At 35.5% G+C, this 27,892-nt stretch overlaps 1 protein-coding gene across 2 annotated transcripts; it reads right to left on the reverse strand.

Annotated features, from left to right (window-relative positions):
- Positions 1 to 6,219: 6,219 nt before the first annotated feature.
- On the reverse strand, positions 6,220 to 10,199 carry LOC136218929 (cytochrome c-type biogenesis ccda-like chloroplastic protein). Of its 2 annotated transcripts, none has more exons than XM_066006108.1 (12): positions 10,045 to 10,199; positions 9,861 to 9,965; positions 9,612 to 9,667; positions 9,205 to 9,335; positions 9,023 to 9,108; positions 8,884 to 8,915; positions 8,444 to 8,605; positions 8,182 to 8,254; positions 7,979 to 8,079; positions 6,849 to 6,941; positions 6,525 to 6,571; positions 6,220 to 6,452 (listed from the first exon to the last, which is right to left on the reverse strand). In XM_066006108.1, the coding sequence occupies exons 1-12, from the start codon at positions 10,103 to 10,105 to the stop codon at positions 6,380 to 6,382; spliced, it is 1,020 nt and encodes a 339-aa protein (XP_065862180.1). In that variant the 5' UTR covers positions 10,106 to 10,199; the 3' UTR covers positions 6,220 to 6,379. The 2 variants fall into 2 exon arrangements, with proteins under 2 accessions (XP_065862180.1, XP_065862181.1); XM_066006109.1 differs by having other exon boundaries at positions 9,861 to 9,949; positions 10,045 to 10,160.
- Positions 10,200 to 27,892: the final 17,693 nt, after the last annotated feature.

Raw genomic sequence — 27,892 nt, forward strand, 5'->3', positions numbered from 1 at the left:
TGGAAAGGAGGTACATTATGCTGCTCAGAGTCAGCCTCGCCGATTCGCACACCTGACTCCGCCGGCAGACAAAGGCAAAACTCGTGTCGAGAAGGAGTATTGCAAATACCACAAATTCTCCGGACACTCCACGAAGAACTGTTATCAACTGCAGAAAGAAATTGAGCGGATCACGGAGCAGGCGCCACCGAAGACCATCAGATAGAGGGAACAGAGCCCAAAACAACGAGACACCGGGCGAGCAGATGAAGCAAACCGACCAAGGTACCACGGAGAAATCCATGTCATAAGGGAGGGAGCTCCGGCACTCTGTCCGCATCCGGAGAACTCCCGAAAGAGAAAAGAAGCTGATCAGACCCTGACGTTGCAGCCACCACTCCGGTCCAGCCATTCGGAGGCCCTCATGGTCACCATCAACATCGCCGGCTTTAAAACGCATCGGGTGCTGGTGGACACAGGAAGCTCAGTGAACTTGCTCACCTGGAGAGCGCTCCGCGCTATGAAAAATACTCACACGGCCCTCCGTGCCGGAACTTTTCCTCTAGTCGGCCTGTCAGAAATTGAAGTCCCCGTAAAGGGAGTAATCTCTCCGTCGACAATCTTTGCCGAAGGCGACCAAGAAATAGAGGACACCGCAGAATGGGTGGTGGTGGATATCCCTTGGCCTACAACGCCATTATCGGGAGACCTCTGCTGGCTAGCCTCAAAGCTACAATTGATATCTCCGACTTATGCTTGACTTTACCGCTTCGACACGGCAAAATCACCATCCAAGGAGATCGCATACTGGCCAAGAAACTGCAATGGAAGACGACTCAACCTCGGACAGCGCTTTACCTGGAGGACGGTCTGATGGATGTGAGGGGGTACAATCCCACGCCGATTGATCCGGTCAGCGACTGTGCCATCGGGGAGAACAAGACACTGAAGATTGGGACCAGGCTCCCGCCTCCTCTGGCCAGTGAAATAAAGGCCGTACTAACGGAGCATTCGGACGTATTCGCATGATGCACAGAAGACATCACAAGAGTCTCACCCGAACAAGCAACTCACAGATTGAACATTGACCCCTCCGTTGAACCCATAAAGTAGAAGAAGCGGGTGCAGGCGAAAGACAAGCAAGCTGCAGTCAAGGAAGAGATCGAAAAGCTACTAGCTGTAAAATTTATTCGCGAGGTCCACTATCCGGATTGGCTTTCTAACGTTGTACTTGTAAAGAAGACCAGCGGAAAGTACTGCATGTGTGTAGATTTTACAAATGTTAATAAAGCATGCCCCAAGGATTCCTACCCGCTGCCTAACATAGATCAGCTTCTCGACCAGACAGCTGGTCGTAAAATCTTGTCCCAGTTTGATGCCATCGCTGGTTTTCAGCAAATCCCTCTGGACCCGGCCGATGCCGAGAAGACCTCCTTTATAACGCATGAAGGCGCATATTGTTACAACGTGATGCCTTTCGGTTTGAAGAATGCGGGGGCCACATACCAGCGACTAGTAGATAAGATGTTCGCTCACCTCATCGGCAAAACAGTACAAATATACATCGACGACATGGTCGTCCTGAGCGCTGTTGAGAGTGACCACCCTCGTGACTTGTCGGAGGTATTTAAAATTTTCAGGGATTACAACCTCAAGCTAAACCCGGAGAAATGTTTTTTCGGTATTCGTAGCGGCAAGTTCCTTGGTTGCGTGGTTTCGGAAAAAGGTATCGAGCCTAATCCTGCAAAGATTGAGGCGATTTTAGAAATGGAAGCACCACACGATTTACATGGAGTTTAGAGGCTCAACGGGAGGGTTATCGCCTTGGGCCGATTTATTTCCTGCTCGGCACAGCGTTGCTTGCCTTTTTACAAAGCAGTCAAGAAGGAGCATCCCTTCAAATGGTCTACGGACTGCCAGGCGGCATTCAACGCCATTAAAACTTTCCTTGCCATGCCCCCACTACTGTCGGCACCAAAGCAAGGACGGGACATCCAACTGTACTTCACCATCGCCGATGAAACTGTGGCAGTCGTCTTAACTCAAGAAGAGGGGACGGAGCTCTACCCAGTTTATTTTTTGAGCAAGGTCCTGAAGGGTGTAGAAATCCGATACTCCGAGGTTGAGAAGGCTCTGTTCGCCATCACACAAGCATCCGAGCGTCTCAGGCCATATTTCCAAGCGCATACGGTTGTGGTCAAGACCAATTATCCTCTCAAGAAGGCGGTCCAGAAACCAGAAGTCTCCGGGCGGATCACCAACTGGTCGGTGCGACTATCGCAGGTCGACATACGTTTTGAGCCCCGTACGACGATCAAAGCTCAAGTGATGTCCGACTTCCTTGTAGAATTTACCGGATCATCAACTAGCGACCTCACACTGAAAAAAGCTCACAGCAGTGACGTGTGGACCATGAATGTGGACGGGTCTTGCGGCCCAGGGCGGGCAGGCGCATGCATTGCCATTCAGGGACCTAATAACCTCCGACTACGATACGCCGTCCGACTCGACTTTCCGACGACGAACAATCAAGCAGAATATGAGGCCCTGATCGCAGCTCTTCGGTTAGCCAAAACAATGGTAACCGGGCACCTGACAGTTTACTCGGACTCCAAACTTGTCGTTAGCCACGTCAGCGGTACTTACAGAGCAAAAGACCCAACGATGTGTCAATATTTGGCGCTCGCCAAATCTCTACTCGAGGACCTCAAGAACAAAGGAGTAACCTCTAGCCTTACGCTTGTACCACGAGAGGAGAATGAAGAGGCAGATGCCATTGCCGCTCTCGCAGCAGGCGAGCAGTCCCGTGACCCGCATACCCTTATAGAAACTGCTGCGAATCTAGGCATTAACACAGAGTGCTCATTACAAATCGACACAGAAGACGCCGCAGCGAGCGGTTGGAGGAGTCCAATAATCATGTATCTAGAAGATGGGACACTACCGGAGGATCGGACGCAGGCATCCCTCGTGGTTTGGCGTTCCTGGCGGTATGCAGTGCACGACGGCCTTGTCTATCGAAAATCCTCCACGCACCCGTGGCTGCGTTGCATATCCGAGGCGGAAGGGGATCACTGTTTAAAGGAGATACACCAGGGCGTATGCAGCTCGCATCAGGGCGCTCGGTCAATTGCGAAGAAAGCCCGTCTGTAGGGACTTTATTGGCAAACCATGGACTCCGACGCAATGCGACTGGTTCGTAGCTGTCAGGCGTGTCAACTACACGCCAATACTCATCACGCGCCAGCGGCTCTGCTCAAAGGCATCGTCACACCCTGGCCGTTTTCCGTATGGGGCATTGATCTGCTCGGCCCTTTTTCCGATGGCCTTAGCACAGAAGCATTTTGTAGTGGTAGCAGTCGATCACTTTAACAATTGGATCGAGGCAGAAGCAATCGCCAAAATAACCGCCGACAACGTAATCGGTTTTCTTAAGCGAACAGTCATATACCGGTTCGAAGTCCCTCACTCTTTCATCACAGATAACGAGAGGCAATTCGACTGCAGTCAATTCCGCGAGTTCTGCGCGTAATGGGGTATCAAAGGACGTTACACCTCGGTAGCGCATCCTCAGAGCAACGGGCTCACTGAAGTAAGCAACCGAACAATCCTGCGAGGCATAAAAGCGCGCCTTTTCGACCAGGGGCAAGCATGGCCTGACCATATCCCAGCGGTATTATGGTCATATCGCACAACCCCACACTCCGGCACCGGGCGCACTCCTTTCTTCCTTACCTATGGGGCAGAGGCCATGGCACCGTCCGAGGTCACCCTTCGTTCTCCTCGACAGATCACCTTCGAGGAAGCCGGCAACAACGCGGAACTGGCCGAAGCAAGCGAACGACTAAAGGAAGAGCGCCTTAATGCCTTACTTCACATCACGTCCCATAAACAAAGCATAGCAAGATACCACAATAAACGGGTCCAGCCCCGCACTTTCCAAGTCGGGGACCTTGTGCTCCGAGATGCCGATGCCGCTCAATCTCCGCTAGCTAAAGGCAAGCTCGGACAATCATGGGAAGGGCCATACAAGATTGATACTGTCCTCCACAACGGAGCCTACAAAATCGCCTCCTTAGACGGGGCGGTCTTTGAAAATAGCTGGAACATCCAAACACTGAAGAAGTATTATCAATAAGCTCCTGTAATCTGAATCATGAATAAGAATACATGTTTACGAATAGCTCAAAATGTTATTCCCAGGCTTCTCGATCATCTCGAAACGCCTCTTAAATCGCGCAAACAACCCCATGTTGTTACCGATTAACCAAGAATCGAGCTACCCGATAAGGTGCTCGCACTGAATAACTCAAAATGTTATTCCCAGGCTTCTCGATCATCTCGAAACGCCTCTTAAATCGCGCAAACAACCCCATGTTGTTACCGATTAACCAAGAATCGAGTTACCCGATAAGGTGCTCGCACTGAATAGCTCAAAATGTTATTCCCAGGCTTCTCGATCATCTCGAAACGCCTCTTAGCAAATCGCGCAGACAATCCCATATTGTTACCGATTAACTACGAAGCGCGATACCATATGCGGTCTACGCTCAAATCACATCGAATGTTATACTAAGGCTTCTCGAGCATCTCGAAAGCCTCAACAATCGCACAACTAGAACAGCATCTCGCACACTTTAGCGAGTTGGCTACGTATCCGTAAGGAAGCAATGAGCTATCAAATACAATCCTCAATCGGATTTTCTGGACAAAATTGGAAATAAATTGAAAGGAAATCGCTAGTACAACGCAACTTAGAAGATTACGCAAAAGCACAGAAACAAAACGCAAGAAAAACAAGTCCAATCTCCTACAATGATACATTGGCGCGATCAGGATTGGGAATGGCCTCAGCATCCATTAAAGCCCGGTGCATGGTCCGCCAATCAGTACATTCATCAGTATTGTGCACATTCTGCCTATGATACAGACAGGCTTTCCCAACGTGCGTCACTCGATGCGCTGGATCTTCCGGAATAGGCCCCAAAAAGCCCTGCCTAGAAAATTCAAGAAAAATCACACTACGAGGCTTCAGAGGATCGACGAACGTCGATCCATAGGGACGAGTCGGCGAAGCATGGCATCAAACACGCCGGTTTTCCGTTTCAAGAGGAAGATTCATCACCCTGTCGAGCTTGTCGGTAAGAAGCCTCCTCACCCATGCAGGATGCGGATTCGTTACGGGCACGACCGTCTCGTCAAGATTCAGAAAACCAATTCCGTCCTGCGACCAAGCTTTCTTCTCAGTCGAAGATAAGGCACTGACAACCACGTCGCACGAATCTCTCGCACACCCAGTATAGGGAGCGGAACTCTCACTCTCACCGTTTCGGCTTCTTCGCGAAACACCCCGATTCATCCACACCGGGGAGGCATATCGCACCTTTCTATCAAGATCATGATCATCCCTTGGCGGACAATACACATAAGGATGAGGCATCACCGAAATCGCTTTCTGCACCTCAAGCACCTTAGCGGAATCCACGATATCCCGAAGCGACATCGCACGAAAATGGGAATAAACAAGCACCTAAAAATACAAACGAAAGAAGCAAGGACACTCCATGAACGAAGAACACAAACAAAAACCAACTCCTATTTATAGCAAGAGTAGACAAGACATGACAAGCACATCACAAACCCTCAAATCAAATCAACATGCCAAATGATGTTCAAACTTAGCTGCCAAACGATCACCAAAGATTCAAACCGTACAAAAAAAAAAATTATTACATATTTGAAACAAAGAAACAAACGGAGTAGACTATCTCCATCTACAACTATTTCTTCTTAAAGCGGCCACAAAACTCTACGGCTTTTGCTTGGGCGGCTTTATGTAGTAGGTTGAGTAAATTGATTAAATATGTAAATGAGCATCTCATTTGACCCATTTTTGTAATTAACCCACATGTTCATCAATAACATTAGAAACATGTCCTAAAAAAAAATTAAAAAAAGTACAGAAAACTTATTATGTGTACTGCACGTGTTGAGCCAATCATCTCCAAATCTATTCTAAAATTATAAAAAATATAATAAAAAAAATTCCAAAACCAAACTAGTGTAAAATACAAGGAACAAAGTATCTTTTTTTTTTTTTTTTTTATGTTTAGAATTAGTCTGTTGATTAAAGAACGCTAGCAATTAAACATGTAACAAAAATGCTGAAAGTTCCATATTTTTACTCTGAACAATTTTTTGCAGCTTATATTTTATAGTGATAAGCCAAACAAAAGTAAATGATCCAATCTTTGGACTTGTATACATTGAGAAATTTGCTTCGATCTATATCCTGTGCGTAAATTAAACAGATAACACTTCCAACACCATATTTATTAATTCTACTTTACTTTAGACCCATTGGTAATTTTTCTATACAATTTAGTGTGAATCCCATCATCTACATCGCCATTGTCACAGGGAAGAGCCTATCCAAGAAAGTATATACACCGCCTCCTAAGAGAAGTGCGCCACTGCATACCATTTCAATTCAACACATTGTTCCAACAAAAATGGCAAGAGCTGCTTTTAAGATAAAGTATTACCTCATTGGATTGATCCATGCTGAGAACTTTCTGAACGAAAGCAGGCTCTGCAAATGTCTTTAAAGGTTAAAATTTGAAATGATAACAAAGAAAGTTGAAACTCAAGGCAATTGATTCATCTGAGTCCAACTACAGCAGTTGTTCGCACTTATTTACTTAACACAGTTTCACTCTGTGCATTGTGCAAATTATAAATCAAAATCAGGCCAATTCAAAGGATTGACAGTTTCATGAAAATTCAAGTCTACATGGTGGTGCAAGCAATTTTCTGTCTCCTTCATTTAAGGACGAACTACTGTTATCCCAATTAGAAACCAAGCATACCTGCAATGCTCCAGCAAAAGAAGCGGCAAGAAGAAGAGGAGCAACATAGCCAGTGGTGTATGTCAATAGCAAACTGCCTCCTATCAATGGATCCTGTCATAGATATTAAACGTTATGTATTTAAGGTAATGGCAATATATAAAGAAAATTAAATCAAATCAATTTCTGATATTCAAAGAACCGCTGTAATGTCCATTATCTTGTCGAAAGATCGCCCGTTCTGCTATTTTCTTATTTTAACTACATTATATGTTAGCAATGGCAACTTGACATCTATTCAGCAGAGTTTCACAAAAGGCCTTAATTTTGCTTGTCAAACCAAATAACTGGTATCAGAATAGGACAAATAGAAATTTGTAAATAGCCCTCCACATACTCGCCTACCAGTGTTACTGTGTTATAGAGATTATGAAATAGTTTCCGCTAACAAGTAATTAATTCTAAAAGAACAGAGAGGATCTCTGATATTTGATTATATAATAAGTAGGAACTCAGAATTAAGAACAGGAATAACAAAAGGATAATATGGATTGAAATGAATTCAATCCCCTCTCTCCCAAAGGAAGAGCCTCTGCATCTAGCAGCCAAACAGAAATCTCAGCAACTGATTCAATCCCCCAAAACAACCCAGCCGACCTTCTCTAATACCCTGCCATCCAAAACAGCACAGAACCCACCATCACTAATCAACTTGCCAGCTCACTAACTAATTCCCTTGTCCTGTAGTGTGTTTACCTTTTCTAGTATAGACTTTCCACACTTTGGGCCTTCCCCCATCCTGAACTACCATATGGGCCGCCCGTTCTCTATCAGTTACATTCTGAGAATCTGAATCTCTGGTTTTATATTCACCTTCCATAATTCTGAACTAATTGACATGTTTTTACCATAGAAAATAAATCAAGCATTCACTAGTAACACCAACAGAAAAAATGTTTTTCTCCTGAGTACAGAAGAATAAATCTGAATACCACTCATTGCTCTAGTAGTCCAAAATAGTCCATGTGTTATAAGCCTTTGTACCTTTCACTAAAATACACTGAATTCTTTGCAAACTATCAAACAAAACCCTCCTTATCTAGAGCTATACGGAGCCAATGGAAAAATTAAATGCAATAGTGGTTATGTACCTTAGATGCAGCTACATATCCTAGTAAAGTGGCAAGCACAGGTGTACTGCATGGAGAAGCAGCTAATGCAAATGTAAGCCCAGCTAAATATGCTTGCACACCTAGAAATACCATATGTTTTACCATTAGCGTTAGAAGAGAATCAGATCAACTCAACAAAAGACTTCGAAAGATATAATAAAATATAGAGAAGGCAAAATTACTTGATGGAAAATTAGCAGCAGCAGCACGGGGGTCGAAATTGTTAAAAAAGGAAGGGAGCTGTAATTCAATTACCTGCAATATTGGCCATGCTATAATACAACAAAAACAGAATGCAAAAAGTAAATCACAGAAGGCCAAATGGCCTGCTTAAATAATCATGATTGCAATCATACCATTCAGCTCATCTGAGAACTAGAAATCACCATACTGAGGAACCACAAATTGGCTAACAATTCTATAATTAACAATATAAATTATTACCTCAAGAAGATTTAAACCCATTATAACAGCCAAACCAGAAGCAGCCAAAGGTAACCCTTGTCCTATTTGTCCATATGCCTTTCCAGCAAATGAGGCTCCTACGCCAAGAAGAGCTAGTGTAGTAGCCAAACCTAATGAGAATGAAATAGAATCCGCAACAACCTAAACAGAGGCATCATACTTATTTAAGAATGGTCTTGATGAAGTATACCAGGGAGAAAATTCTTAAACACTTATTTTCCCGTGCTATAAGGAAAAGGATGATTGCTGGATAGCATTGACAATAGAACTTCTAAAAGATGAACTTCTTAAATTGATTTATTTCTTTATGTTTGAGCTAATTTGGTGAGTAAAGATCCTAAGACTTTGGAGCGATATGAGAAATGAGAGAAGTAACTAAGGAAGAAGAAAATACAGTTAACTCATTCAGTAAGTTATACCTCTGCCTTGCTTTTACCAGAACCAAATGCCCCTGCATGACAGGAGAGGTCATAGTGTTAAGAGAAAAAAGGTAATACAAAAACGAAAGTTGACCCTATAACAGAGAACTATTTCAATTCTCAATGAGAAAAGTCTTACCAATATATCCAAGGGTCAATGGTAAAACACTCAGTGTACAAGGTGAAAGGCTAGTCACAAGCCCTGCCCCAAAAATAACTGCCAAACTGTAACATGAAATAAGCAATAAACCAAACAATACAAATAGACAGTACTTTTTTTGAGAAATGTAGATTAACTTGGGAAGAACTTCAAAGTAAAACCTGGTGAAACTAAGGGCTGATAATTGATCCAGAACAGCATCATTAGCCTGCTGTCCAGCCGAAAATAATAAACCTCCAATCCAATCCCCAATGCCTCCATCAGCCAAAATGTATGTAGAAGCAGCTTCTTGCTGAATGAAAGAAAGAAAAAAATGACTCTAACTTCTACAGTCACTATGACTTGAAAAGAGGGACTGGAATGGTAACAGCATCATTAATTATAAAGAGGCCAAAGACGAACTTTTTGAAATAGTAAACTAACATAACAGTATCAATTATTCCCAAAGCAGAAAATCTGATAGCTGGGAACATGTAGAGATGATAACAAAATGTAGTGAAATTTTTTGTGCATTAGAGTTGGTCCTCAATAATTTTTGGAAATGTTGGTTAGTAGTAAGTAATCTCACCAATAACTTATTCGTGGTTACAGCTTTTGCCACGTCTATGTCAACCAAATTTGCAACTGGGAACGCAGACAAGAAAAACTCCATAAATAAACAGCTCTCGATTCAATCAACTAAACATACTGACACAAATCAATTGGAGTATTAAACGCAAGTTACCTAAGAATTTACTCAATCATTTATCATTTGCGCTCGAGTTTTGCAATAAAATTGCGAAATTTAAAAATATAATCAAAAGAAGGCGACTGTTACCTGCGATTGAACTCGTTATCGTCATAATTCGATAGCTTCCTTTGGATAAGGATATAATATCTCGGCGAAGATCCTCATTTGTGGAAGATCTGGTATTAATTTTCCCTTTTTCATACAATTGCATGAAGTAGTTTCAAATTCCATTAAGAAGGAAACAGGAAAGAAGAAAGTTAAACAGACTCACCATGAGTGGTCCTCTGGTTATTGAGGCAGCAAGTAACACAGTGGTTAAGAATCAAGCTCATAGTAAAACGTAGGATTCCGAGAAGAGAAAGAGCTTTGGGAGCGGGAGATATTTTTATTTCGTCACAACCACAATTTATTGGAGAGTGCACATAATGGATAGTATCTTGGGTAAATTACAACTTCCGCACCCAACCTTTAGTCTAATTCACATTTTAGCAGCTGACCTTTAATTTTGTACATACAAATATCTAAACTTAGTGTTAAGGTATGCTAGTATCGCAGATCGATCTTGAGTAGAGCCGGATCATCCTCATAGATTAGTCTGATGTCTTATCCATGGTTTTAAAAACCGGACCGGCCAATTGAAACGGTTCGACCGTAACCGGCCATATATCCGATCCGGTTGTATATAACGGGTCGAAAATATTAACCCATTGAAAACCGGAATTAACCGGAAAACCGGTCCCAAACCAAAGAACCGGTCTGACTCTGGTTAATTAGAAATCAGAAAGAAAAAAAATTAAAATTCAAAACAAATTCGTCCCTTAAGAATTGTCGGGCGTTTAGAAGCTTCCTCGCTTCTGTCGTCTGTTACTCTGCCTATATAATGTTGTTGTTTGTTGGATTACCGGTGCAAAGACTCTTAGGCCTTGTTTGGGAATTAGTTGTTAGCTGTTAGCTGATTACATTAGCTGTTAGCTGATTACATTAGCTGATTTGACTAGCTGTTTGTGTAGACCTGTTTGGTAAAAATTAGCTGATTCATAATAGCGGTTTGTGTAAAAAGACGAATAAGGGCATTAATTTTGGCGCAGGAAAAGAGGGAGTCTATCTATTAGGGTTAAAGAAGTCCATTAATTTTAATATTCCAAAACGCTAATTGAAAAAACTCATTTTAAGAGCTTTTTCTAAATTAGCGTTTTCATCCCAAAACTCTTTCCCAAACCTCTCTCCACCAAACACTCCAATCAACGGTTTCAGTGGTCAAACCTCTAAAATTGGTCAAAACCGCTCTTTTTATCCCAAAACGTTCTTTATCAAACAGGGCCTTAACCAGGGATGGTAACGGAAGGTTGAAGAAAACGAAGAGAGAATATGAACAAGTTCAAAATAATTAAAAAGCTAAAAAACCAAAAGTAAAACTACTCGAAATGAGGTATTTATTATTTCTTATTAGAAAAAAGAAAGACTTTAATTTGATTAAGTGAACCAAGATAAAAAGAATGGTAAGTTTTGGAGAAATTTTAGAGTACTTCTGGAGTAATACTTCCGGCCAATCAAAATCGTGATAGAATTTTACTACATGGATATGATTGGTGGAAAGAGAAATACATATACACATGTTATTGATTGAGTGGTAGGGAGTATTACTCCAGGAGTACCCTAAAATTTTCCCAAGTTTTATGTTTTCAGTTTCTAAAAATAATAAAGTTTGTGTTTTCAAGAATGAATAAACATAATTAATTTGAAAATAAATTAATAAAAAATGAAAATTTCAACAAATCCGAATAATAGAGATTTTTGTAATGCAACTGATCTGAAAATCCTTAAAAATAATTTTTGTAGGAATATATTTTTTTGAATTAAGAAATGTATATAAAGGTATTAATTTATATATTTATTAATGGGTAAATTACATCCATGGCCACTGAACTTTACCTATTTTAACATTGTGGTCACTGAATTTCAATTCTTAACGGCATGGCCTTTAAACTTTAAACTTTTTAACACCGGTGGCCACTCAACTGTAACCAAGTCCTCAAAATGACCGTTAACGACCTTAAAATGAAAATATTCAAGAATTAAAGTTGTTCAGGACGATATTTACCATGAAACCACATTTTTTATTTTTCAAAATCACTTTTTTTGAGCTTTCTCTTTCTAAAAATTCACTATATCTCTTCTAACCAAACAACACTTAAATGACCTTAAAACGAAAATTTTCAAGAATTAAAGTTCTTTAGAATATCATTAACTTTTTAATTTTTTTTTATTTTGAAACCGTCAGCGGTCGTTTTGAGACGTTGAGTGGCCACCGGTGTTTAAAAAGTGTAAAGTTAAGTGCTCATATACTGTTAAGAATTGAATTTCAATGGCCACAATGTTAAAATGCAAAGTTCAGTGGCCATGGGTGTAATTTACCCATTTATTATATATATATATATATATATATATATATATATATATATATAATAAATGGGTAAATTACACCCATGGCCACTGAACTTTGCCCATTTTAACATTATGGTTACTGAACTAACGGTATGGTCATTAAACTTTACACTTTTTAACACCGGTAGCTACTTAACTTTAATCAAGTCCTCAAAATGACCGTTAACGACTTCAAAATGAAAATATTCAAGAATTAAAGTTTTTCAAAACGACATTTACCATGAAACCACATTTTTATTTTCCAAAATCACATTTTTTGGAGCTTTCTCTCTCCTAACCAAACAACACCTAAATGACCTCAAAACGAAAATTTTCAAGAATTAAAGTTCCTTAGAATATCATTAATTCTTTGAATTTTTTATTTTCAGACCGTCAGTGGTCATTTTGAGGCGTTGAGTAGCCACCGGTGTTAAAAAGTGTAAAGTTCAGTGGTCATACAATTAAGAATTGAAGTTCAGTGGCCATAATGTTAAATGGGTAAAGATCAGTGGCCATGGATGTAATTTACCCTATATATATATTATTCGGTTCAACCAATCCGAGTTAATTGATTGAACCTATTGATCTCTGAACCAGTTGTTAATCTGGTTCATTTTTCAGTCCGGTTTTTAAAAGATTAGTCTTATCTAGGCTTCCCTAAGCTTTCTTTCCTATCATGGCGAAATAAGGAATTCTCTCCTAATTAGTGCGCGTAAATAGTATCACCCAGTAAGGGACATTGGTTTTTGTGGATATCATTTCCTTATTAGACACATAGTCAATTTTCTCTTATTTAGATTAGGAGTCTTTACTCATATATAAAAGGGTCAAACTCTAATTTAGAACTTAGAAGTATGATTCTAATTTGTTCTTGATCCATTTTAACTTGGTCGTGAAAATTTCAAGTGATTTTGTTTGAATATAACCAAACTAATCCACAATTGGGTGAAGGAAAATGAAAAACATATATTTAAGAGGAAATCTTGTTATGCGGCCCGAGTAAAGATGAGCTCTATGTGCTTCTAACCGCCCTAAAGGAGGCGCTTGTTGGAGAGAAACTGTCTTTTGAAATGTGGCATGCATGGCTTGGACATTGTCAGAATCAGACTGTCAGCACATTTATCAAAGACAACAAGTTATCCTCTTCATCACCAGTTAGTAGTTGCTCTTTTTGTCCTTTAGAAAAATTAGCCAGATCATCTTTACCTTCTATCAATCACTCCAGTACTTTTGTTTTTGAAAATTTACATTTGGATGTTTGGGACCCAAGTCCGGTTTTATCTTATCTTGATCACCGTTATTTCTTGATTATTGTTAATGAATTCACTCGTTTTGGATGGGTGTTTTGTTTAAAAAATTAAAGTGATGTTGCTTCCACTTTTTGTGATTTCTATGCCATGATTTGTAATCAGTATAGTACTAGAGTTAAGAACTTTTATTCTGATCTTCGGGGTCAATTTCAAAAATTACAACCATTTTTTAAGAGCAATGGCATTGTACATAAAACTGCGTGTCCTCACACTTATGCTCAAAATGACATTGCAAAAAGAAAAATTAGGCACTTAGTTGATACATGTCTTACCTTATTAGCCAATGCATCTCTACCATTGAAATTCTGGAACTATGATATGCTTCATATTATGCAATTAATCAATCGTCTAGCCACAGAAGTTCTTAAAAATAAATCACCATATCTATAATAAACAACATGATTATTCATCATTGCATATCTTTGGAAGTGAAATTTATCCTCATTGTGTTTGTCGTCAACAAGTTTGTCAATTTCTTCATTGTCCTACTGATGAGCATTGTGTTAAATGGGTTCTCTGTTATATTCAAGGCACATCCAATTTTGGGATAGTCATATCTTCTAAGCATATTGACCATATTTATTGTTATTCTGATAGTGATTGGGGTGGGTGTCCTGACGACGGGAGCATTTTGTGTCTATCTTGGCACGAGAATTGTCTCATAGCGGATTCGCAAATAACCTGCGATTGCTTGATCCTTTTCTAAAAGTGAATACAATGATATTTCTAATGCTACAGCTGAACTTCACTAGCTTCAGTCTCTGCTCTCGGATTTGGGATTTCCACTTCCAAAGCATGTTAAGCTTTGGTGTGATAATGTTGGGGCTATCTACCTCACCTCCAATCCAGTTTTTAATGCTAAAAAAAAACATATTAAGCTTGATATCATTTTGTTCGTGAACAAGTTCAATAGGGTTTTCTCAATGTTCTCTTCATTCCTAATGATGATCAAGTTGCAAATATCTTAACCAAGCCATTTAGAAGTGCTCGGTTCCCAATGTTTCACTCTCGCCTTTTGGTTCACTGTCGCCATCGGCTTGAGAGGGGTGTTAGAGATAATTATTCTTAATTATCTCTTACATATCCTCAAATACTAATGGATAATTATTAAGCTTATTTAGAGTTATTTATCATACCTATTATGATAATAATTAGTGTTTGTATTTGTGGTGAAGCTCTTAGCCTAGTGGTTGAGAGTTTACCTATGACTAGGGAGGTCATGGGTTCGAACCACATCCGGGTAGGGTGTGGATTTTTCTTTCTTCTTTAATTGTTGTATTTGTCTATTGTTGTATTTGTCTATGTTACATGTTCATAATCCTAGTTAAACTCTAACTTTTGTATTCCACTATATATACAAAGTTTTATGCTCAACCTTAATTGAGGGAAATTCTTTAACCTAATATATTTTCTATTTTCACATTATGTTCAACACAATAGCAGAATCAATAAGTACAATCACATGTCCAACCATTGATACTTGCAGAGCTTCTTCTTCCTATGCTCTTCTCTCCATCTCTCCCATTTTTCTTTCTTTTTTATTATAACAAACATCGCCACCAAAAACAAACACAATCAAAATTATCATAATTCCTAACGAATTGTACTTAACATTACTCATCAAATTCCTAAAATCAATAGTAATTGGTTTTTCTTTGACAATGATTCTAAGATCAAAAGGATTACTAAGATACACAAGTTGGACGCAGAGAAAATGATTCGCATGTAGAAGATTGAGATGCTCTTATAACATGGCATAGTTTCTAAACGAGATGAAAATGAGATTTTTTCAAGAAAATACATGTTGGGTGTATGAGAGGAGAATGAGAATAGCTTCAATTATCCTCCCGTAGACACTGGAGTCTGAGGACCTATGATGAAAACTCATGATAAACGATTAAAACGACTGATTCCCATAAAAGAGAAGATAAAACGACATATTCTGATTAAATGACCTGCTATAGCAGGTTACCAATAGGTTATCAGGTTACCTAAAAGCATATTTCTCTCTATATAATTAATGATTGTCCATATTTTCCAAAAATACTTACTCTCTCTATAATAAATTCATAAGACATTAAAAAATAATAAATAAAAAATCGTTGTCTTAAAAAAAATTATTGGTGAATGATTTTATTTGGGTAAATTACACCCATGGCCACTGAACTTTGCCCATTTTCACATTATAGCCATTGAACTTCATTTTTTCCCGGTATGGCCACTGAACTTTACACTTTTTAACACCGGTGGCGACTCAATTATAAATTGAGCTTACAATCCTAAGGATTTCTAAATTGAGCGTATATTTATTACGTTACGTTGGATTACGTTGTGTTAAGGATTGTAAGCTCAATGATTGTTTATAAATAAAAGCAAGCTTAAAGAAATAAAAGAACCTAAGGATTTACAAATTCAGCTTACAATCCTAAAGATTTATAAATTGAGCTTATATTTATTATGTTACGTTACTTTCATTATGTTAGGTTACGTTGCTTAGAGATTGCAAGCTCAATGAGTGTTTATAAATAAAAGTTTGAAAAAAAAAACCTAAAAATTTACAAATTGAGCTTACAATCCTAAGGATTTATAAATTGAGCTTACAATCCTAAAGATTTATAAATTGAGCTTACGTCACGTCACGTCACCTAAACATATAAGATTTACGTAAAGTTCAAATATTTTACGTAAAACTTGATTTTTTGCAATGTTAATGCTTTTTTGTAAAAATACAACTTTACGTTAATTAAGTCCAATTTTACGTAAATTATCTCTAAAGATATGAGATTTATGTAAAGTTCAAAAACTTTACATGAAAGTAACATTTTTCGTGAAAGTTAGTGATTTACGTTACGTTACGTTACGTTACGTTATTCACGTTATGTAACATTACGTTATGTTATGTTATGTTATGTTATGTTACGCTACATTACATCACGTTATAATATGTTATGTCATGTCAAGTTACATTACGTCGTGTCAAGTTACGTTACGTTACGCCATGTCAAGTTACATTACGTTACGTTAAGTTACAGATTGACAGCTCAATGACTATTTATAGATAAATTGAGCTTAAAATCCTAAGAATTTGCAAATTGAGCTTAAAATCCTAAGGATTTATAAATTGAGCTTATATTTATTATGTTACGTTAGAGATTGTAAACTCAAATGATTGTTTATAAATAAATGAAAGCTTAAGAAATAAAAAGAAACCTAAGGATTTACAAATTCAGCTTACAATCCTAAGGATTTATAAATTGAGCTTACAATCCTAAGGATTTATATTGTTTATAAATCATTAGGATTGTAAGTTCAATTTATAAATCCTTAGAATTATAAGCTCGATTTGTAAATCCTTAGGTTTGCTGAACTAAAATATTACTAAACTGAAATATTACTGAATTGAAATAGCACTGAACTGAAATATTACTAAACTGAAACATCACTCAACTGAAATATCATTGAACTCAAACATCACTGAACTAAAATATTACTAAACTGAAACATTACTAAACTGAAACATCACTGAACTCAAACATCACTGAACTGAAATATTACTAAATTGAAACATTACTAAACTAAAACATTACTAAACTGAAACATCACTCAACTGAAACATCACTGAACTGAAATATCACTGAACTGAAACATTACTAAAATGAAACATTACTGAACTGAAACATCACTGAACTGAAATATTACTGATTTGAAATATTACTGAACTAAAACATTACTAAAATGAAACATTACTGAACTGAAACATTATTAAACTGAAACATTACTGAACTGAAACATTGCTGAACTGAAACATTACTAAACTTAAACATTACTACACTGAAAATTAATAAACTGAAATATTACTGAACTAAAAAATTACTAAACTTAAAACATCACTGAACTCAAACGTTACTAAATTGAAACATTACTAAATTGAAACATTACTAAACTGAAACATTACGGAACTGGAACATCAATAAACTAAAATATTACTAAACTAAAACATTATTGAACAAAAACATCATTGAACTGAAATATTACTAAAACTAAAACATTATTGAACCGAAACATCACTGAATTGAAACATCACTAAATTGAAACATCACTGAATTGAAACATTACTAAACCGAAACATTACTAAACTGAAACATAACTGACTGAAACATCACTGAACTGAAAAATTACTAAACCGAAACATCACTAAACTGGAACATCACTGAATTGAAACATCACTGAATTGAAATATTACTAAACTGACACATCACTGAACTGAAACATCACTGAACCGAAAAATTACTAAAAGAAACATTATTAAACTGAAACATCACTGAACTGAAACATTACTACACTAAAACATCACTGAACAGAAACATTACTAAATTGAAACATTACTCAACTAAAACATCACTAAACTGAAAGATGACTGAACTGAAACATGACTGAACTGAAACATTACTAAACTGAAACATTACTGAACTGAAACATCACTAAACTGAAACATCACTAAACCGAAACATTACTGAACTAAAAAATCACTAAACTGAAACATCACTAAACCGAAACATTACTAAATTGAAACATCACTGAACTGAAATATTACTAAACTGAAAGATCATTGAACTAAAACATCATTGAAGTGAAACATCATTAAACTGAAACATCACTAGACTGAAACATCACTAAATTGAAACATCATTGAATTGAAACATTACTGAACTGAAACATCACAACCCCAAAAAATTACTAAAATCAAACATTACTAAACTGAAACATCAATGAACTGAAATATTACTAAACTCAAACATTACTGAACTAAAACATCAATGAACTGAAATATTACTAAACTGAAACATTACTGGACTTAAAGATCATTGAAATGAAACATTACTGAACTGACACATCACTAAACTGAAACATCACTGAACCGAAAAATTACTAAACTGAAACATCAATGAACTGAAACATCACTGAACCGAAATATTACTAAACCAAAACATCATTGAACTGAAATATCACTAAACTGAAACATCACTGGACTGAAACATCACTGAATTGAAACATTAATGAACTGACACATCACTGAACTGAAACAACGTTGAATCAAAAAATTACTAAAATGAAACATTACTAAACTAAAACATCACTAAACTGAAACAATACTGAAACATTCTAAACTCAAATATTACTAAACTGAAACATTACTAAACTAAAACATCACTCAACTGAAACATCACTGAACTGAAACATCGTTGAACTGAAACATTACTAAACTGAAATATTACTGAACTGAAACATCACTGAACTAAAATATGACTAAACTGAAACATCACTGAACTGAAACATCACTAAACTGAAACATCACTAAACTATAATATTACTAAACGGAAACATCACTGAACTCAAACATCACTGAACTGAAACATTACTGAACTAAATTCAAGATTCCTCGGATAGCTACATATTCAGCAAAATGTGATCCTCGTGACCATATGCAAAATTATCAAGTTATGACGCGTTACATGGATGAGAGGATGCAATACTATATCGAGAATTCTCCCTCGACATGCTTGTTCATAGTTCAATAACTTGAAAGAATGTTCCATCTCTAGTTTTGATCAGCTAAGAAAATAATTCATAAATGCTTTCATCATCAACACTAGAAGAAATAAAGATGGTGTGTATCTCTTTACCATCAAGAAAGAGGAGAAAGAAAGCTTAAAATATTATAAGGAAAAGTTCTATGGTACAAGCTTAGAGAGTCGAGATCTTCAAGTTGGAATGAAAGTGGCATGAACTCTTGAAGGAATAAGATCACAAGACTTTCAAAAATCTCTTTCTTATAATCAACACCTCTAATCTTTGAGATTTGTTCATCCAAGCTAATAAATACATCCTTTCTAGGATGTCATAAGGAATATAGATGGAAAGGGAGGAAAGGGATGGCATTGATGATGGATGAAAAAAGAATGAAAAAAAAGTACTCTCTAAAGTTAAGGTTTAAAAACAATACACCTTTACTTCAGCATCGTTTTAATATCCTGGACACAATAGAAGGATCCAGACTCCTTACAGCACCTTCTAAAACCAACAGGATAATGGATAATTTGTTGATGCATATTATCGATTCCACAAAACTCGTCTCCATATATAGATGTCAAGAATGAATGAATTAAATATAATTATTGTTGCAAAAAGGCAAGCTTAAAAGATTTCTTTACACATAAAGTTGGAGAAAGGAAAGATGCGTCATACCCAAAAGGGGAGAGATATGCAAGTAACAAAGAAAGGGATGATTGAGGATAAGCCAAACAAAAAATTTAGAAAAGATAAAGCTCATATTCTAGATTATAAGCCAACTCATCAAACAAGAAACATTATTTATGGTGGAGAAACCTTAATAAGAGCATGTTCTTCATCAAGAAAATCTTATACAAGCTAATCTTATGAAGTTAATAATGTCATGCAATTCTAAGAGGAAGAATCTATAATCTCCACTCCCACGCACAAGGAAATGTGGTTATATGTCACGATTATTAGAGTAATTAAGGGGAGTAATTTAGGTATTATTTGGATGGTTACTTATCTTGTTAATTAGTGTTTGATTGCTTAAATAGTTGTTATTTTAATAATATTTTACAGCTATACTATTCACAGTTGTAAGAATAAAGCTAGCAAATCAAAATTAAGATGATAAAAAAATTCTAAATGTCTCCCAAAATATATTTCAAGATGTTTTGCATGGTTTGGAAATATCCATAATTTATGGGAATTTTATGCTGGCTTTTAGTAATTAAAAATCATTTAACTAATTAAAAACCGATTTAGAAATATAAAAAAAATACTAAGGAGGCTCCAATTTATTCAAGATATTTGCCCAAGGGGCATTCCTATCATATGAAGGTCCTTGAAAGTTTCTATATTTTAATAAATAGTTTTGATAATTAAAACTTATTTTTGACTTAAAACGTTATTTAAAATACCGAAAATACCTAAAGAACTCTAATTTCTTCAAGAAAATTACCTAAGTGGTAATTTTATCACATGAGACATCCTGAAGTTTCTTAGATTTTATTAAGTATTTTACCTAATTAAAAGTTATTTTTGGATTTAAATAGCATTAAAAATGGGAAAATACCAAGACAAATCTAATTCTATCAAGAAAATTCCACAAATGGTAAATGTTATTTCTATCATATAGAATATATTGGAAAAGAGTTTTCGTATTTAAAAACCATTTTTAACCCTAATGAGAAAATAATATAAGAAAATTGATTTTTTTTTGTGAGAAAAAAATGTGATTTTAATTAAATTAATCTAAGGAAAGCACAAATAAAATCGGGTTGTTCGAGGCCCGTAAATGTGGTTAGTGAGGGAAAAAAAGCAATTATAGAGAAAAAAACACAATTATGATAAAGCAATATATATATATATAAGGTTAGATGTACATGAATTAAATAAAAAAACATAACCAATTAAGGTTGGCTTGAGTTCGAGTCCTAGCGTATGCATAAAGCTTTAATTGGGAGAGGATCCACCTAAAGGGTGTTTGACGAATCTCGAACCCAAAAATCGGACAAACTATCAAAAGACATAACAACAATAATAAGATTTATTTTTTTTTGGTAGAACAATAATAATAAGATTTATATGTATATATGTATAATATATAACAAAAGCATGATAATTATGTAGACATAAAAAGCATAATAATAGCAATAATAAAAATAATAAAAGACTTTCGGCGCGTGACACTCCTTCGACTGGCGTGTGTGATACATGGTAATACACTTTTATATTTCACAGGTCATGCCTACAAATGGCGCAATTTACGGTTATTGTCCAATTTCATATCGGGTTTTCATCGGAAAATTTTAGATGATCATAACTTCTTTATTTAACCTCCGAATCGAGCCTAGAAAAGTACAGAATGACACTCTCAAGGGACATGCCTTACTAAGACCTCCTGAAATTCACTTTAGTTGAGAAATCCAGACCCTAATCGGAAGACGGTTGACTTTGACTTCCTAACGTGGGGCTATGACTTAATTTGACCACCCTCATAAATTTATCCCACGACCTCTGATGAGTAAAGGTATGATATTACATGTGGGTACTCTACCCGTTGTCATCACTAGTTGGTCGGGTGAGGATTCTATGTTCTCACGGCAATCTGTACCGATAAGGAAATAAATCTTTAAAATAGTCATTCATTAGGATGAGAATGGGAGACAATTTAGCTCCAATACCAAAATAAGAGTAATTACATAGAGTATTATTTGCATCATGTCCCCACATAAATTCTCATGTGAATCTCCAAAAATCCTCAATAGAAATTCTTAAATGTGGAATGGACTTCAAGATAACTTCTAGATTTCAAAGGTAACCTCCATCATTGAGGTTATAAATAGCTTCTCATTTAATTTTACAAGAATGAGATTTTCTTAAAGAGAGTTACATTTACTACGTGTTTGACTTTGATATTGAAGTGTTTTTATGAAGAACAACATTCTATCCCTACAACAGGTACCCTTTTCTAAGGAAGGTTTAGAATCTGCAACCGCCATAGTAAAGTTACTAATCTCAAGATTAAGACCTTCACCATCTCGAAATCATCAAGCTTCCCTAGATTGATATCCCCTTTCAAAAATCTAGTGTTGTTTTTAGACTACAATAGCTGGCGTCGTCAATGGAAAATCATTAAAAAAACCATTATTTTACTTTTTTCATCCAAAAAAATGCCTTTACACAAATCTCAAATTGAACCTTCTCAAAAGACCCTTAACCCGGATGAAGGGAATGCCCAATATAATAAAAAAAATAAGTTGAGATTCAACTTAGAACATCAAATATTGCTGCACCTATAATTCCCTTAATAAAGTATGACAATCCCAAAAAGAAGTTCGACGGAAATAATAACAAGATGGAAGAATTGATGTTTTTTTTTCAAAAAGTACGTCCTCAATATACACTTCCTCTCAATCTGCAACCTATGGGAAAATGTCCTATAGATCAATCATGAGAAGATGAAATCTTAAATTTTCACCCAATCAACTTGGAGCATTATGGGGGTCAAACCCTCAAAGAGATGAAGCATTTACAATTACTGAAGGAAAAAGAAACACTGTGAGATACCATGAAGTTGATGAAGTATTTACAAGGGAGATTGAAAACCGACGTGAAAAGATGGAGAAGAATTTACATTCAGTGTAAAAGAGATAGTAGATTTAAAAAAAAAAGATAGAAGAAGTCATTGAATAGAAGAAGTCAGTTTCCACCAATGAAGAGCAATAAGGAAGAAAAGTTCCTTTCACATAAGATATGATAAAGCAATTTACAAAGCCATGAATGTTTTGTTTGATGAAACAATCTTAATTATTTGCATGATATGATATGCGAAATGTAAACTTCCAAATTGATGCTTCATATTATGAAACTTTAGATAGCTTTCTGACTAACTTGTGAAGAAGACTCTGCCCTCTCATCTCTGCTCTTCTGCAAATTACATTTATTTCCATAAGCTTACTATATAATTTAGCACGCATACTTGTTTTTAATAAAATCTAGCACACATATAGTTAATGATCAATAGAACTTTATTTAAAATAAAAGTTGTAAGTCTTTAATTAGTAATGAATTATGTAAAAAATATGAAGTAATTATGAATTACCTTAATGAATTCTTCTATCAAACAATCAAGTTACCTAACTCCTCCAGCATCAAGAACCACATATGTGTGTGTGATCCCATTATACACCCACAATGAACCATCTATGGAAAAGATTCAATAATTAGCTCTTATATATATATATATATATATATATAGTGAGGCTATAGAGAGGGACTCCCTTACTTTTTATTCTAAGGGAAGAATAGACTTAATCTAGTTACCAAACAATATCATCCTAATTTAATTAATTAAAATCATAAACCATTCAGGTCAATCTCTATCTACGTCTTTTTCTCTCTCTAACAGACAATTCATTATCTCTATCTCTCTCCTTCGTTGAAGTCCCAACTTCGGGGGTGAGTTTCTGTCAAAAAAAAAATTCCATCAGAGAGAGATGAAATCGTTCTTTTTTTTCATAATCATCACCAATCTCTCAGATGATTAATGACAATCAACAGTGTCTGGAGAAGAATTAAAAATCCTAAAGTAAGAAGAAGAATTGGGATAAATAGATTTGAGAATATCTTATTTAGTTCCATTATTAGTTCAGAGAATCAATTCCCGTAAACATTTCTCAATTTTGTGTTTGATTGAATCAAAAATCAAATTGAATCAAAAATTTGTGTTAGATTTGAGAATAGGAAACCTTATGGCGTCTCCTCCCTTTCCCATTTTAACCATGAGAATAGAAATCTCTCTCTAATGGAAAAAAAAGAACGATTTCATCTCTCTCTGATGGAGATTTTTTTACGGAAACTCACCCCATTTATGGCCGAAGTTGGGACTTCACGAAGGAGAGAGACAGAAATAATGAATCGTCTGTTGAAAGAGAGAAAGACGTGAGAAGAAATTGAGTGAATGGTTTATGATTTTAGTTAATTAAATTTATTTAATTAAATTAGGATGATATTGTTTGGTAACTAGATTAAGTCTATTCTTCCCTTAGAATAAAAAGTAAGGGAGTCACTCTCTATAGCCTCACTATATATATATATAATTTTATTTTTGTTGACCGCATAAGGTAGTCCTAAATGTGGTGAAGCTCTTAGCCTAGTGGTTGAGAGCTTACCTATGCCTTGGGAGGTCATGGGTTCGAATCACATTCGGGTCTGGTGGGGATTTTTCTTTCTTCTTTAATGTAAGCGCATTGCGCAAATTTTAAAAAAAAATAAGGTAGTCCTAAATAATGGACTTATTTTCTATACCTTATCTTATTCAAATCAATTAATTCCTTTGTCACATTAATGATCAATTGACTATTTTTTGTTAGGATTGTAGATTAAAACCTATTAAATGGAGTAACATGTTTATGGATTTCAAATTAACTTAATTATTTTATATAATAAATTTAAATAAAATTAACTGGTCTATGAAGAACTTGAAGCATATTTATTGTCACGAGCTTAATTATACATAAAGCTAGTCCTAAATTATAATATCAACTTCTATATGATTTGAAATTACATCCAAAAGTTATAATTATATATAGAGTTTATAGTCCTTTATCGTTACCATTATATGTAATTGGGTACAATTACTGTAAAATATAAGAGTTGAATATTTAATTCTGAACAAATTATTCTAATTCATTCTCAATAATTATAAATATACATGTGACATTTATATATAGATTTTTTGTTATTATTTAGGTTAATACCTTTTCAAAAGTAGAACAATGGCGTCATCCATCATTACTCCAATGAAATTTTTTACAGAAACTCCCCTCCTTGTAAGCAGAACTGCAATTGAAAAAGGGAAGTAAAATAATCTATGTATACGGATATTATTTTTAAGATATGCAAGTAACAAAGAAAATGATGATTGGGGATAAGCCAAACAAAAATTTTAGAAAAGATAAAGCTCATATTCTCGATAATAAGCAAACTCATCAAATAAGAAACATTATTTCTAGAGGAGAAACCTTATTAAGAGCATGTTCTTCATCAAGAAAATCTTATGCAAGATAGTCTTATGAGAAACCTTAATAAGAGCATGCTTTTCATCAAGAAAATTTTATGCAAGATAGTCTTATGAAGTTAATAATGTCATGCAATTCTAAGAGGAAGAATCTATAATCTCCACTCCCACACATAAGGAAATTTTGTTATATGTCACGATTATTAGAGTAATTAAGGGGAGTAATTTAGGTATTATTTGGATGGTTAGTTATCTTGTTAATTAGTGTTTGATTGCTTAAATAGTTGTTATTTTAGTAATGTTTTACAACTATACTATTCACAGTTGTAGGAAATTGTAACTACCGCCACATCAGCAGTACTTTCCTATTTAGTCTCTCTCTATTGTAAAGTTACGCATTAGAAAAATATTATCAATGAAGTTTACCTTCTTCCTTCCTTTTTCCTCTCTTCTTCCCTAATTCTCTGTTTCTCTCTTCTATCTTATTCTTCCCTTTCCCTTACTTCTATTTCTGCCCTAATCTTCTACCGTCAAAATTCCTAATCCTGACATTGGTATCAGAGACGTCTTTCCTCCGGCCATGGAAGAATTTGAACAGAAAATGGAATAGTACAGTAAGGAGTCTCACGAGCGGCAACAAAGGTTGATGAACGATGGGGACTTCTTCGCAAGAAGCAATAAGAAAATTATAAACAAATCTACAAATCCTTATCAAAATTGGCTCAATCCATTCGAGAATTTCAAGGAGTTTCTGGCCCTTCTTCAACTGCACCCCAAATGTTTGATGAAATTCCTGAGAGGAAATTAGTGCCACCATATTTCAGTTTGCAAGGAATAACTGAAGATGTGCTGGAGCAGCCTTCTCTAAGGAAGCATGTCACTGCTGAAAAGAAGGGTCAGTTCCAAGCTCTACAACTTCAAATGGAAAAGTTAAACTCCTCCATTACTGAGTCTTACTATCTACAATGTTTTAGCACTGATTTAAACCCTAAACCTCAATCTACTATTAGATATTACACCAAAACATTCCAAGCACTCTAAAACCTAAACCAACCTTTAGATCCCCATTAACTATTACATTTTGGACCCAAAACACCCCAAACAAACATGATGATGATCTATTTAGTATTCAAGGGAAAAAATTTATGAATAAAAATTCATACATAAAGAAGACTGGATCTATGCATTTATATATGCTTGGTTCTCCTAAAGACCCGATTATTGGGGATATTTTTGCCTATACCAAAGATATCAGCCCCAACAAGCTGAATTTGGGGGTCATTGCTTACTATACAAAGAAAGGGAAGCCTCTTGTTCTGAATGTAGTGAAGCTTCAAATGGAGAAGAGCATTGGATCTAGGGAGACAACAACACTAGAATCATGGCTTAAAAATTTTGGTTGTTGTAATAAGCTGAATGCAAGGTATGCCACTAACAGGCATGCCCAGTTTACAAAGCCATGAATGCTTTGTTTGGTGAAACAATCTTAATTATTTGCATGATATGATATGCGAAATGTAAACTTCCAAATTGATGCTTCATATTATGAAACTTTAGATAGCTTTCTGACTAGCTTGTGAAGAAGACTCTGCCCGCTCATCTCTGCTCTTCTGCAAATTACATTTATTTCCATAAGCTTACTATATAATTTAGCACGCATACTTGTTTTTAATAAAATCTAGCACACATATAGTTAATGATCAATAGAACTTTATTTAAAAATAAAAGTTGTAAGTCTTTAATTAGTAATGAATTATGTAAAAAATATGAAGTAATTATGAATTACCTTAATGAATTCTTGTATCAAACAATCAATGTACCTAACTCCTCCAGCATCAAGAACCACATATGTGTGTGTGATCCCATTATACACCCACAATGAACCATCTATGGAAAAGATTCAATAATTAGCTCTTATATATATATATATATATAATTTTATTTTTGTTGACCGCATAAGGTAGTCCTAAATAATGGACTTATTTCTATACATAAGGTATCTTATTCAAATCAATTAATTCATTTGTCACATTAATGATCAATTGACTATTTTTTGTTAGGATTGTAGATTAAAACCTATTAAATGGAGTAACATGTTTATGGATTTCAAATTAACTTAATTATTCTATATAATAAATTTAAATAAAATTAACTGGTCTATGAAGAACTTGAAGCATATTTATTGTCACGAGCTTAATTATACATAAAGCTAGTCCTAAATTATAATATCAAATTCTATATGATTTGAAATTACATCCAAAAGTTATAATTATATATAGAGTTTATAGTCCTTTATCGTTACCATTATATGTAATTGGGTACAATTACTGTAAAATATAAGAGTTGAATATTTAATTCTGAACAAATTATTCTAATTCATTCTCAATAATTATAAATATACATGTGACATTTATATATAGATTTTTTTGTTATTATTTAGGTTAATACCTTTTCACAAGTAGAACAATGGCGCCATCCATCATTACTCCAATGAAAAATCTTACAGAAACTCCCCTCCTTGTAAGCAGAACTGCAATTGAAAAAGGGAAGTAAAATAATCTATGTATATGGATATTATTTTTAAGACAAAATTATATCAGAATCTCTATATCTAAAATAGATCATGTGGAAATTAGTGTGTATATATATATTTATATTATGCTTATTGCTAAGAAATGTCTTGCCTTAATTTACCAGAATCTGATATTTTGAGATTTTTTTTTTATTATTATTAGATAACTGTAAATAATTTAATCAATCCGTAACATGTAACTTACGCAAACTTAGAATCTTTTTGTCAATGTATC

Source organism: Euphorbia lathyris, chromosome 2 (genome assembly GCF_963576675.1).
Source record: "Euphorbia lathyris chromosome 2, ddEupLath1.1, whole genome shotgun sequence".
In the NCBI taxonomy this organism is placed as follows: Eukaryota; Viridiplantae; Streptophyta; class Magnoliopsida; order Malpighiales; family Euphorbiaceae; genus Euphorbia; species Euphorbia lathyris.

Excerpts from the sequence above, each read along its gene's own strand:
- LOC136218929 (XM_066006108.1), bottom strand. The coding sequence starts at position 10,105 with ATGAGCTTGATTCTTAACCACTGTGTTACTTGCTGCCTCAATAACCAG. Across the intron at positions 9,109-9,204 it reads TCAGCCCTTAGTTTCACCAG|TTTGGCAGTTATTTTTGGGG; the intron begins GTTTTACTTTGA and ends TTCATGTTACAG. Across the intron at positions 6,942-7,978 it reads GATATGTAGCTGCATCTAAG|GATCCATTGATAGGAGGCAG; the intron begins GTACATAACCAC and ends TATCTATGACAG.